Consider the following 14,339-nt stretch of genomic DNA (forward strand, 5'->3'; position numbering starts at 1 on the left):
GGTATGTATGTGTCTATCTGTTATTGACTAATGATCCATAGGGTTTGTTTTTCTGAGCCAAAGTATAATTGTGGCTCAGGATGGGCTTCCAATTTGAAATCATCCAGTCTTAACCTCTCAAGTGCTGGGATTATAGGACTGTCATGATGCTTGACCAAATACTTCTTTTGTTGTTGCTTTTCTGTTGTTGCAAATCATGGGGCTCAGGAACAGAAGAATCATAATTCTATTTTGGCTTTCCTCCTACTTCAATTTCCTAGGAAATAGGGATAATAATAGCACCTACTTGTAGCAAATCAAATGCTTCCCCTTTCCCCTCATGTATGTCCACATACTAATCTCAGTATGCGTGAAGCCTAGCAAACACACACACACACACACACACACACACACACACACACACACGCACACGCACCAGTAAGTTAAGGAGTTTCATCTAAGACTATCATTCTGGACTATTCTTGTGAATCCTAAATCCAATGGTAAGTGTCCTTAGTAAATGGCAAGTCAAAAGCTCTGAGACTTAGACAGAATCTTACTAGAGACACAGAAATTGCATCTCAGGAGATACAGATTCAAATAGCCTTGCATGAGTGTCCCAAAGGAAACAGGAGAACCGGAGCATGTGTGGGTCAGAAGTGCTCATCTACAGTTAACAAGTGAGCAGTTATAAGAAGCTGAGAAAAGGCAGGAGCTATGTTACAGGTGCTACGTGACTCCCTAACAATGAGACAGAAATAGATACGTACGCACCTAACACATCTTGAGCAGAACCTGATGGTATCAGGATACACACCTTAAGTCCCTGGAGCAATACGCTCATCAGATGACTATAGCTCAAAACTGATCAAGAGCGAAAGGTCACTTCCTTAAAAATGTAATATACTCTCTTTTGAAAACCTCATTTAATTTTCACTTTATGATTTTTTTAATTTTTTTCATATATGAGAAAAGTATGGAGATATTTGTAACAAACAGAAGGTGGCTATCCCAGACAAAGAAGAAAATCTTTGTTGACAGACTTTGTTGATACGGAATGCTGAGAGAATAAATTTCTGCTCTTTTCATTTGTTTTTTGTTTTTTTGGTTTTTTGGTTTTTTTTTTTTTTTTTTTTTCCGAGACAGGGTTTCTTTATGTAACTCTGGCTATCCTATAACTACTTCAGTAGACCATGCTAGCCTGAACTCACAGAGATCTGCCTGCTCTGCCTCCCATGTACTGGGATTGAAGACATGTGCCACCACTACCTGGCATAATTTCTGTTTCATACGCCAAATGTGGGGCAATTTAATTAGAAACTAATTTGCAACTTTATACAGCACTGAAGTGGAGTTAACAGTATTATCTAAATTGTTTCTCTGTGAATTAAGTGAGTTGGCATGTTAAGCACGAAGGACAGCCATACATAGTAAGCACTTGAGAAACACTAAGTGAATTTTACTAAGTGAAAAAGATTTCCGATGCCAGTGCAGCTGGTTCTTGACGGTTTTGCTTTTCTAGATTTTGAACAGTGGGCTGGAAACCATAATGTGGGAGCGTCTTGTAAATTTACGCAATTAAGACATGATGAGTGTGGCAAAAACAAACAAAAACAAAGCAAATAAAACACAACGGAATTCATTTATGTCTGTGGAGTTCTGCAGTGCCTGTAAGTTCTAGGAAAGGAACTCCAATTCTCAACGAACTTGTCTTAGCTTCTCTATTAGTTGTTTCTAGAAATCTCTTATTCTAAACGCAATATGAAACGAAATGCAGGAGGGAGTAAGCCCTCGGGAGAAAAAACACTTTTGATGTCTATTTGAGCCTATAGGCAGAGAACTGAAGTCTCAGATTTCCTCTCAGAAAACTACAACTCCCCGAAGCCTTTGGGTCGCAGGGTTGGAGAGAAGCCTCAGAAAAGGGGTGGAGTCTAGAGAGATGTCGTTGGTCGTTTCCATTGTCCTGAGCGGAGGGAACCACCTGAGCGGATCCGCGTTCTGATTGGTTGTAACTAGAAAGGGCGTCCCCCGAGTGATTGGTACAGTCCTTAGGGGCGGAGACCCCGCCGCGGCCGCTCGAATTTCCCGGGTTGGGCGCGCGGGGACTGCTGGGTAGCTCTCGGGACGGTTACCCCACCAGGTCAGCAGTGGTCCAGAGTCGGGGGGCGGGGGGGTTCGACATGCAGAGCTCTGACCTGGGCAACAAGGAGAGCGGCAAGATATGGCACCGCAAGCCATCGCCAGCCACTCACGACGGGTGAGGCCGCGGGCTGTGGAGACCGGCGAGGGGGCGGGTCTGCGGGAGGCTGAAGTGGGAAGCGTGGCGGAGGGTTGCCAGCCCGGGCATTCTGACTCTGGCCGTGCGCTGCATCCCTGGGTTGGGACCTCAGGAGGAGCAAGTAGCTTCGGAAACCATAGATTGCAGTTGCGTCCCGGGTAACAGTGAAAGGGAGGCAGGAGAAGGCTCTATGATTTATGCAAAAGAAATTTGCAGTTCAGCTGAGTGCCAGGACTCCACCTGATTTGATTTATTAATGTCTATTCCAGTTGGGGAAAAACTCCAGGAGGTGATGGGAGCAAAGAAGGCAATGCACATCTACCTCTCCAAAAGCCGAAGCTCTCCCTCCATCCTTAAGTCATTACATTGCCCACATCTGTAATGTTGAGAGCCTAGTGTGGGCCAAGCACGCTTTTCACTATGGAACAGGGCTGGAACAAACTTCTGCAGTTGCACAGAGGCGTGTGTGTTGCAGGGGCTGTCAACGATGCCGAGACTTTTACCCTCTTGTGCTTCTTTTCATTCTAGAAAATGAAAAGAGTAGATGACTGGGTTTGAGACTCAGCCTCCTGTGTGACGTCAGTGGAAATCTTTGCCCCGTGATACATTTGTTTTGGTTCCCATGGTGCATGCCTAAGTGATCTTGGTGTTTCTGATTACCTAGGCTTGCGTGGACTGCATGGTATCTTCACTTGGCTTCGTGTCTCGAAGTTTATTTCTCAAGAGGCTTTTTGGTTTAATCTTTTAGTTGCTTCCCTAGAAATCAAACTAAGTGTTTTTGTAGGCTGAAAGCACAGTTATACGTGGATCGGCCACTATTTGACTAGCCAGCCACTGTGGTTTCTGGTGGCTGTCTACCCTTTATCAGTGCTATTGACCCATTGACCTGTTTGAATAAACAATTTTGTCAATAGTGGAGATTCTTCAGCGTTTTCATTTCAGCTTGGAAAGCAGTTTTGAGTCAGAACAGCTAAGTTGAACCAGCCAGCAGAGCTCAGAAAGAACTAAAAAGGGTGAGCTTATTCAGCAGTAAGTCTCAGAGGCTGAAAACATTCTAGGCCTAGATTAGATTGTACAGAGGCTAAAAGCTTTGAGGACTAGGCCTAGGTTAGTTAACAAACAGGAGGCAGTAAGCCTCCAACATGACAATTGTGTCAGGAGAATAAAAACACTTTTACATGTGTGTGTGTGTGTGTGTGTGTGTGTGTTTATATGTCTATTTTTGTATGTGTTCATGTGTGTAGGTGTGCTTGTAAAGGCCAGAAATCAGCATCAGGGGTCTTCCCTAATTGCTCTTCCCCTTAGTTTTTGAGACATAGACGCTCACTGAACATGCTGTTCATCGCTTTAGCTCAAGAGAGCTGTGTGTTTCCATCTCCCCTCCACGGGGGTTACAGACGTGGACCACCATACGAGGCTTAATTTTTGTATTTTCAACACCATGAAACTCCATAAAGATGAACATCATAAGATTTTTTTATGTCCCTGATCAATCTAAAAAAGCTCTATATTTAGATAAACATGAAGAAAAATACTTTTTCTCCCTGCGGAGGATTCAGCCTAAGGCCTTGTACATGTTAGGCAAGGGCTTTACCAGTGAACCTTTGAGGAAAATGTTTAACCCACTTATCAATGTGGCATCCTTCCGTAAGTTTTGAAAATGAGATTTTTAATTTGGAATATTAAAACCCAACATACAAGGGACTGGAGAAGTGGCTCAGAGCTTAGGTGCGCTGGCTGCTCTTGTAGAAGATTTAAGCTTCATTTCTTTCCAGTACCCGCTTGGTACCTCACAACCTTCTGTAACTCCAGTCTCGGGAGGAGTCATAACAGTCTCTTCTAGCATCTGCAGGCACCAGGCACAGGCACAGTGACATATATTCAGTCAAAAGACAAATCATTTTTAAAAGATTTACGTGCAAAAGATTAAAAGATAAAAAGATTAAAAGATACGTGCATTTTTATGATTAAATACTGTTCTTGAAATAAAGGAAGTTGGCTAGCCAGAGGGCTCAGAAGGTAAGGGAGCTTTTGGCCAAGTGTGACCTCTTGAACTTAGGCCCTGGATACCTTGTGGTAGGAGAGCACCAGCTTCTATAAGTTGTCCTATGACGTCCATGTGTCAGGCATGTATGAACGCTCATGCACACACAAATAAAGTAATTTTAAGCAGAGCGGGATTGTGCTGGTCTTCAAGACCAGAATGACGATGCATGATTTCGTTTTCTCATCTTTGTTTTCAAGATTAGGATCGTACTGTGCAGCCCAAGCTGGGTTCAGACTCTCGGTTTTCCTGCTTCTGCTTCCTGAGTTCTGGGATCGTGCAGCTCTGTGTGGTAAAGAAACGTTTTGGGCTGCAAGTGTTTTTCTCACATTTGGCGTGTGCATGGCATGGCATATTTGTGGAGGTCGAGGGACAGCTTGTGGGGATTCATTCCTCTCCTTCCATCATTTGGGTCTAGGGCATCAAACTCTTGTTACCAGGCTTGATAGCAAGCGTGTTTGCCTGCTGAGCCATCCCACCAGCCCAGGAAGGTTTCTAAAACGTTTTTCAGCAGATATATGGCACAGAAATTCTCCAAAAAATAGTAAATTTAGACAAATATTGCTGTACATTCTGTACAAAGTTTGCCATGGAAGAAGTGTGTGATTATGAACAAATACGTATCAAATCTAGAAAAGCAGAGTGGGAGAGAGCTACCCATGCCACTGTTCTCTGCACGCAGCAAGCAGCATTTATGTTTATCCCTTTTCCTCCACATGTACACCTTTTCTTTTGCCTATTTAAGTTAATTATATGTTTGTTTGTATTTGTGTATGAGTAATTTAAAGCCCAAGGTTAAAATGTTTGGATTTTCCATATAGCTTTAGTGCATACTATATGTATCTATAGGATAATATTGATGAGTTAACTCCATTTCTTATCATTGGGGTAGGAGTCTGATTCAAGGATTTTCAAAGAGTGACATAAAGCACTTCACAGACGTGGTGTAAGCGCTGTGTATTGTAGGTCAGGTGCAGGAACACAGCGACAAACATGTCCTTAGAGCACTCACTTGTCAGGGTATGGTGTAGGTCTCAGAGCTGGAGATACAACTCACGATTTGTGGAGCATTTTACATTACAGAAAGCCTCTTCTACCCAGTTGCCTATTCATCAGAATGCTGTTTAGATGTGACTTTTTGCTGTTGTCTTTGCTACTAACCTGTAAGTGACAGGAGGGGCAGGAACCTTGTCTCCATTATTCCTTGTGTCTGGCTTCTTCAGTTCTGACGTGTAGTAAGTCTTCTAGTATTTAATGAATAAATGAATGTCTTTCTGAACTGTTTAGAAATCTTTATAAGACTGATTTCTAGGGACGAAAGGAATGTCAGTAGGAAGAGTAAGCAGGCAGGAAGCCTTCAGTAGAACCCATTACATAAAAGCTGGTGTGTGGTGTAGATTGTAACATTTAGATTGTTGTGTTTTGACAGAATTATAGTGAACATTGTTCACAGCACTTCTGAATACCACCCAAAAGTCTTGCGGTTTTTGAATGTGGCTTTTGATGGCTCAGGCGATTCCTTCATTGCTGGGGACCATCAGGGAAACATCTATGTTTTTGACCTGCATGGAAACAGGTAAGCAGATGCTTTCAATATGTACCTTATTACTTAGGGAGTTCTTGATTGCTGACTATTCAGTTACTTACTAAGGACTTACAAAGCTCTGCTGAGTTCTTAGAAAGCTGATGGAAGAATGGAGGAGGACTGGTTTACAAGGTTGCTGGCAGCTCTGAGTATTCTTCCTGAGACCGGGTCTTGTTATGTCCCAGGGTGGCCTCTCAACCCTGCAGTGGTCCTACCTCAACCTCCCCATTGTGGGGAGCCACCATTCCTGCCTGCTTGTTTTTTTCTTTTCATTACAATTCCTATATTGCATTTTATTTATTTTATGTGTGTCTGTATGTGTATGCATACACATCGTGCCACAGCTTGCACGTGCAGGTCAAAAGACAGCTTCCAAGAGTTGATTGTCACCTTCTGCCATGTGGGTCCAGGGACTGACATTGTGCCGGTTAGGCATGGGGCACCTTTAGCTACTGAGATGAAGTCCCACCAGCCCTGCTTGCCTTCTCTTAAATTTAAGTTTTCATCGCTGCTCATTTGTCATTGAGTTCTGGTGCTTCGTTAGGTGATTTAGAAACTTGATGTCCTCTGAACCTTTTTGTTACAGTGTACTAGATCCTAGCACCACAAAGAGTTGGAGTCATCCTCCTTCCTTTTCTGTTTGATCCAGAAGCAGTTAAGTAGGATTGATCACTGAGTCTCCATGTCGAGGCAAGGCCGTGAGGCAAGCGTCACCGATGAGGAGTTAGTATAGAGAGCCTTCCTTAATCAAATAAGAAAACACTGGGGAAATAGGAGCCTGGTTTCCCACTGCACGAGGGCTTCAGGTAAGGAGAGGAAGAAAGCTGGAATGAACCCTTCCATTATAGATTAAAGTTGGACTTGTCATCGTCAACTCCGGGTTTGTACAGAGATAGACAAACACAGACATCTGTGAGAGGAGGAGCACATCTTTTCTAGTGTTGCCCCCTCAGAGGGCCAGGACGGTGTGCCAGGAGGAGTGAACAGACCTTGTGCTCAGTTCTTAGATTCCAAGAACTAATCCTTGATCAAAGAAATCAGAGGTCCTTGCAGAAATGGCCAGCTTCAGTATAGGGGCAGGCATGCTATAGGATGAGCCTGTAACATTTCATAGATACAAAAACGATCCCTAGAAAAATAAGAGTGTCAGGACATAGAAGCCAGCTTGTGGGAGTGCCCACGGAGGAGATAATTTGAGCAGTAACATAAGTACTGAGAGTGATGGTCATGCCCCTGATGCCAGTCACAGCCTGTGCATTCCTGCTGTAAGCAGCGCTTTAATGCAGACTGGGATGTGGCACAGTCAAAATTTTTTCTCCCTACAAAATTCTTTTCTTTACTTATTTTATCTTCCAGTGCTGGGGCTTCGAACTCAGGGTTTCACACAGGTAAGCATTCTGCCACTGAGAAATCCCCAGCCTCACCACAAAATCTGAATTATAGAAGAAACAGAATAATGGTTAAAATGAAAAGACCTGGCACACACTGTATAAACCAAATGATTAAAGTTAGTAAGAGCAGTACAGGTTGGTGACCAGCTGCGGTAAAAAGCACGCAGTTCTATGTGGTTCTTGCCAAAGACAGAACCCAGATGCAGCCAGATGGAGTCATTTATCAGTTAGTAGGGGCATTCACTAACAAAACTGTCCTGGAACTGTCACAGAGGTCACAGTCGAGAATGTTGGGAAAGGGAGTAGACCCTCAGATGGAGGGAGACAGGAGAGGCATGGTGGAAGCATGGGTCTGCACCCATCCTCCTCCTGTCAGGCTGCTGTGGGATACCTGGCAGGTGTGGAAGGACTCTGATGGTTAGGGGTAGAAATGTCGAGAACATGATGGTGGTCACTTACTCTTGGATAGTTCAAGAGAAGAAGTCACAGATTTATCTGCCATCTGTTAGAAAGCTGCTAACCATCATTTCTGCTCCTCACTAAAAATAGCTACGACCCTGCTGCTCCGCCCTTATTCTTCCTCACCCACCCTGGTGGTCTCTCTCACCTGGAGTTGCTCCTATTGCCGGACAGCAAGATGCTGGCTGAGGGCTCCGTTACACAGTAGGTCCTGCTCCCCTTACACAACAGCACGCTTCGGCATCCGCGATTCTCAGAGCTTCTGACCATTTCACCCCCTGCGTTGCCGGCTTCTCCCAGTGCCTGCCCCCGTCCTTGGTGTTGCTCCGGCACCGGCCCTGGGACTGCATCCTTCTGTGCTCTGCTTATTTATTACTTATTCCCAGTCCTCTCTTTAATAATCACATCACCAGTGGAGCCCCGGGCATGACGGGACCAGGTGTCCTGTGCACTCTGGTGACTGAGATTTGGCTTCTAGAATTCCTCTGCTGAGTTCTCCAATAGCTACTAGCCACTTGCAGCTCTTGGGCCTTCAAAAGGTGACTAGATACATTGTAAGTGTAGTGCTAAAATACATACTGGAGTTTGAAGACTTAGTACGAAAGAAAAATGGAATATATGATTAAACATTGAAATAAGGTTTTGGATATTAAAATTAATTGTATCTTTTTCTTTACTATAACATAGGCCCTAGGAAGTTTAAAATTACACATATGGCCTGTGAAGTATCTTTCAGACCCTGTAGATCTGAATGTTGTATAGGAGCCTTGAACGCCACGTTTTTAAGATTTAAAATTCTCTACCCTCAAGCTTGTGCCTTTTCTCCTAAGCACAGAAGCTTAATGTTTTGTAAATGAAATTCTAGTTACATATCAAGCTCTTTTAAAAACTCACCACACATTATTTAATTAAATCACAACAAATTCTTGGGCTTCCTTTTTTTTTTTTTTAAATGTACTATAATGTTGGGGTCCACACTAGCCCCACATTGGGGCGGCCAAAAAAACGTTGCAGCCCAGGCAAAAAGTTGAGGCCCGGGCCGACCCACGTTTGGGTGGCCACTGTATCCCGGCCCAAGCTGCCGCTCCGGTCTGGGGGTCGGGGTTCAGCAAGAGCGAGGGTGAGGGCAGACTCGAAGAATGGAGAGCAGACAGGGTGTGATTCAATCCCGTTTGTTCTTCCGTCTCTCTTCCTCTAAGTGTCTCCTTCTCTGTCTCCTCTGTCTGCTGTGTCTGATTCTGTCTGGAGCCAAGTGTCTCCTACCTAATGTCTGATGTGTCTGATTCTCTGATCTCAGTCTGATTCTGATCTGTTCTGTCTCTGCCTTTTATATGTCTCACTTCTAAGCCACGCCTTTTGGTCACACCTTTAATCATGCCATTAGGTCTTGTCTCTAACTCTGATCTCCATACTTCTAAGTCATACTCTTAAGTCACACACCTTTAATCTCACACACCTTTAATCTCACACACCTTTAATCTCAAGGTATCTAAACCAAGATTATCGGAGTGTGCTCAGCTGTTGTAGGCTATTGTAATCCGAGTCTCATGTCAGGGTATATGGCTCAAGATGGCTGCAAAGCTGATAGCCGCTTTCTGCTAAAAGTCGGCCCCCAACAGTACTATTTTTGTTGATTATTTGGAGATTTCACGTTCAGTTCCTAGTCCTCCCAGGTCCACCCCCTACGTCTTCCCCCCCCTCCCCCCAGCCCTGTTTGGCTTCCTGTTCTGATCTTCTTTTAACACTTGAGAAACTCCTATTCTTTCTCTTGCCCTGTATTTAATGCATGCCTGGTCTCCATCATGGCTTAACACAGCTCCTCCGTGCGTCCTCACTGTGTGCCTGTATCTCTGGTGAGGTCTTCTCTGGTAGTTTTCAGAACAACCACCTTCTCTTCTCTGTCCCTCCATCTGTCAGTTGTCTTTGCTTCCAGAAGCATCTTCCTAAAAGACATGGCCAGTTGTAATTCTGCTCTGCTAAATTAACAGAAACTTAACAATGACTTACCAATTAACAAATTACTGACAAAAATTAACAAAAAATTTAAAAATGTGACAAGACTTCCCAGTTGTGGAAGTGGAATCCAGTCTCCTTAGCATGGCTCCTGAGTGAGAGGTAATCATAGCCCTGGCATTTTGCCCATGGCAGGAATACTCTCATTATTCACAGTGGGTCTCTCAGACTTTCTGTCTAGTTTGGCCCACCATTTTCTAGGTCTCATTTTCCCCCTGAGGAAAGTTTGTGATCACTGGTAGACTTTCTGATACTAATACAGCCATTTCTTAATAGGTTTAATCTTGTTCAGCGAACAGCACAAGCGTGTACAGCTCTGGCCTTTAATCTTCGTAGGAAGTCTGAGTTCCTTGTGGCATTAGCTGATTATTCTATTAAATGTTTTGATACAGGTAAGAAGTCCTCCTGTTTGTCTTCTGAAGCTGACTAAGACATAGCCCAGCAGACTGCAAGGCCCTCACCAGTCTGTGTAGCCTCAGTAGCAGTCTGTTCACGACTGCTCACGGAACTTCAGAAAGCGTTCTACATGTGACTGACTACAGTCTTAATATAGGAGATATGTATATGAGAGCCAGCCAGCGAGGGAGATGCATAGGGTAGGATCTGGGAGACTTCTAGAAGGATGCTTCCATGTCTTCAATGGTGAATTACCCTCCCAGCATACATGCCGAGACTCTGCTGGCTGTTGCTGAGGTAGGAAGGTCACTCAAGCTTTGGTGTCAAGAATTTTAACTGAGGTTATAGCATGCAGACATAGTTAATTGAATTACTGCCTGTGGGTACATGTGAGAGCAATCTGACTGTAACATCTCTCACCCCATTATCACCGGGATTGAAGTATTGTCTATGGGGTTGAATTCCATTCCCAGTCTGTTAGCGTGGCTGGCCCTGCTGGTGAGACCAGCCCCAGCTCTGAGTCCTTGACAGAGCTATTTATTTGTAGCTAAGGGGCAACTGAATAATAATAAAGATATTCCTACCATGTGGGAAACTCCAGGAGTTAAAGATTACCTCCCATGAGTGCAAATATGACACTTCTCTTTCAAGGCGAAATTCCATACTATACAGGTATTCTGAAAAAAAAATATATAAACAAAAAAATTCCCACATATTTCATACCAAATTACATGTATTCTTTGACTTGGCATTCTGGAGTGCTATAGTGTAAACCCCTTACTCTTCAATCACAAGTGAAAAGAATAAAATTGTATTTTTTTGTTACTAAATAATTGATAGTATATAATATTTAGAAAGATATAAATATAGTTAACATTAACAGTGACAATAAATGGTTATATTGTATTTATTCTTTTCCGAGGACTATGTTCTGACTCTAAGTACTGATTTATTTTCATCCTAGTAACTCACTGAGATGGATATTGTTATGACCATTTTGCAGATGAGGAAACTGTAACTGAAATAACTTGACCAGGGTTCCACGTTTAAATAAAATAAAGCAAAGCAGCCAGAATTGGAGCTCGGAATCTGTGTCCTACACTCTCCCTGCAAATAAGCAGAAATAGTTATCTTTTTTAGTGGTGTCTAGAAATCCAGTCAGCACTTCTGGGACAAAAGTTCTTTAAAACATTAAGTCTTTGTCTATACCTACAACTCCCTTCCTTGGACACCACCAGTTTGTTTTGTCTGAGTTTCATTTTTTAATAGCCTACTCTTTCTCACTGAACCTGACACCCCACTAAGGTCCTTAGTTGATAACTTCCTATTCACCTCTTCCTTTCTGTTTGTGGCCAAATCCTGCTTCCTCACAGCATCGATTAGTAACCTGGACTCTTGTGCCTTCCACTCCCTACACTGCAACACTACCCCACAATAGCAAGCCTGTCTCCAAGGTGGGGAGAGCCCCTGACCTTTTCATCTTTAGCCGGCTGGCCTGCTTCTTGGTAGTACTTAAAACTTGGGATTGACCAGGAAGTCTACTGTGCAATTGAGTCCTCAGAATGACAGAGAAGCTACTGCACCCATGATACCTCAACAATATGGCTGCCCAAACAAGACCAGAGCAGTGATACCACTTGTCTCACTGTCCTGGAAGGAGGCAATTTAATAGGCTCCACTCCTAGACAAAGAACTAGAGTGTCCTTAGCCAGGTCTTAATTTTCTATTCAGCATCAGGAAAAAAAAAGTACACTTTGTAAAATAGATTTTTTTTTCCCCAACATGAGCTGAGAGGACAAAATACAGAATTGAAAAGTAGCACTTTAAATGTAGCTTATGAAAAGTTACAATGTTATCCTCCTCCTTTTGCTGACAGTCAAGAAGCAATGTGTAACATGGCAGACATTAGGCTAGTATGTGGAAGCAGTTCCCTGAGGCCCTTGCTGCTTTGTCTTCACTCCTGACCTTCTTTGTATCTGACCACTTCCAAGATTTCAGTCGTGCTTTCTTTCTCTCCTCACTTCCATCCTTCTGGAAAAAACATTTGGATCACAGCAGCGATATGATATAAACAACTTAGAAACATCCACACAAGCGTGAGCATAAAATAAGACTCACATTTCATTACCCAGTGCTAATTACCATGAATAGTTTTGGTATTTTTTCTACCATTCAGTTTTCTCCGTTTACACACACAGACACATGACTACCTCAAAGTCAAAACTTTTATTTATTTGTTTATTTACTTATTTAGACAGTTTTGCTGTGCTGTGCAGCCTTTAGCCTGGAATTTACTGTATAGCCCAGGCTTCAAACTCACAACCATTCTGCTTTAGCCTCTCATGTACTAAGATTAGAGACCCCTACACCACGTCTGCCCCAAATTTGATTTTAATTTTTATTATGTGGCTTTCTTTCTTTATTTTTTTAAAGTTTTTTTATTTATTATATGTAAGTACACTGTAGCTGTCTTCAGGCACCCCATAATAAGAGGGCATCAGATTCCATTACAAATGGTTTTGAGCCACCATATGGTTGCTGGGATTTGAACTCATGACCTCTGGAAGAGTAGTCAGTGCTCTTAACTGCTGAGCCATTTCACCAGCCTCTCTTTAATTTATTTTTTGAAATAAATTGTCAGTGTGGTCAGAACTGGCCTCATATTTACCATGTTGCCCAGGGTGGCTTAAAGCTTATAGTTATCTCCCTGCCAAGTGCTCACAGGGTGACAAGTATGTGTCAAGATGCCTGACAATATCAATTTTTAAAATCAGATTTATCCTCTCCCCCACTCCCCTAACTCACCCCCCGCCCCTGACCATGCTAAAGCTGTTCTTTGTGTATTAGTGCATGATTTAACACAGCACCAGCTGCTTGTGTAGCTGAACCAGGACCACTGGAGCCCAGAAGCTCAGTGCATAGATGGTGTTTCTCCAGTATTGATAGCTTTTGAATTTGTTCCTTCTCTTAGTTTTCTTAGTTTAAGCCCCTATTTCTTGTCTGGATTGTTACAGCAATCTAAATTAGTCCTGTCTAATCACTTCCCTCCTCCAGTGTGTGGACCAAGCCTCAAACCACTCCTTGTAAAAGAGAGACCCAGATATACCATTCTGCAACATAAAACTGTCACCATGTGGTAATACCCAAGCTCTACTGTCCCACTGAGGCTATTCCTAACCCTTAGTAGACCTCTCCTGAAATTTGCATGGTTGTATGTTACTGACTCTCCCCCGTGGTAAGTGTTAGCCACCTTTGCCGATGATAAAGGAGATGCCATGATGACCCCTTTATGTCCAGTAGCTGGATCAGTTCATGCATAGTGTGCAGAGTGTTTGGTGTATCGGTGAGTGATGGCTTACTGCTATAACAATTTCACTGTTACCACAGTTACCAAGGAGCTGGTTAGCTGGATGAGAGGACATGAATCGTCGGTGTGTTCCATTTCTGTGCATGCATCTGGGAGATATGCCATCACTACTTCCTCTGACACAGCTCAGCTCTGGGATCTGGATACGTTCCAGAGGAAAAGAAAGCTGAACATCCGCCAGTCCGTGGGGATACAGAAGGTCAGGGTCTTGGCATGTGCTTCTCCACTGGCTTCTTGGTCACAGGATTCAGAGGGTACAATAGGGATGAATCACTGTATCTTCAGTAACCGAGTTCTCACAGCACAGCACAGCATAGCACAGCACAGCGAAGTAGCCAGAATTAGCTGCTGCTAACAGTTATGTTCAGAACACTAAGACTTTTCTTTTAAATTACTATAGCTGTGAAATGTCCACTGTTGAAAGCAATAGATTTAAAGTGTCTTAGTATAACATTAACCAAAGCAACCCTAAGCAAAAGAACAGTATGAAGCCATATTTTTTAAAGGAGTAGGTTGACCAAAAAAAACAAAAACAAACAAACAAACAAAACCCTGTAACATAATTCAATTAAGCATCCAGAGGGAAACCAAAATAAAGCAGGACAATTAATCAGTGTTCATCAAGTAATGATGAGTAACTGCCAATCCATGAACCGGTGGTTAAATGGAGAATGGCATGCTCAAATATAAACTAGTGTTCAGTTTGCTGCCCTAGATACTAGCCTGCAGAAATAAACCGGAAAGCCCATTTTGATATAGCCAACACTGTAAAAGTAACTTATTTACCTGATTTAATTGTCATCTCAGAGGCTTACTGCTGAATAAAC

General features: G+C 43.1%; 1 protein-coding gene across 6 annotated transcripts in view; it reads left to right on the plus strand.

Moving 5' to 3' along the window:
• Positions 1-2,036: 2,036 nt before the first annotated feature.
• Positions 2,037-14,339, plus strand: part of Tbc1d31 (TBC1 domain family member 31) — a 56,448-nt gene continuing 44,145 nt past the window's right edge. For 2 of the 6 annotated variants that reach the window (XM_076911364.1, XM_076911368.1), the window contains exons 1-5: positions 2,102-2,236; positions 5,731-5,877; positions 7,827-7,940; positions 10,026-10,141; positions 13,533-13,711. In XM_076911364.1, the coding sequence (XP_076767479.1) occupies positions 2,160-2,236; positions 5,731-5,877; positions 7,827-7,940; positions 10,026-10,141; positions 13,533-13,711 (633 nt within the window). In that variant the 5' untranslated portion in view covers positions 2,102-2,159. Of the gene's footprint in view, positions 2,237-5,730; positions 5,878-7,242; positions 7,275-7,826; positions 7,941-10,025; positions 10,142-13,532; positions 13,712-14,339 lie in introns of those variants that run through there. The other 4 variants (XM_034516939.2, XM_076911367.1, XM_076911366.1 and 1 more) reach the window with 4 other exon arrangements.

This window comes from Arvicanthis niloticus, chromosome 13 (assembly GCF_011762505.2).
Source record: "Arvicanthis niloticus isolate mArvNil1 chromosome 13, mArvNil1.pat.X, whole genome shotgun sequence".
Taxonomy (NCBI): domain Eukaryota; kingdom Metazoa; phylum Chordata; class Mammalia; order Rodentia; family Muridae; genus Arvicanthis; species Arvicanthis niloticus.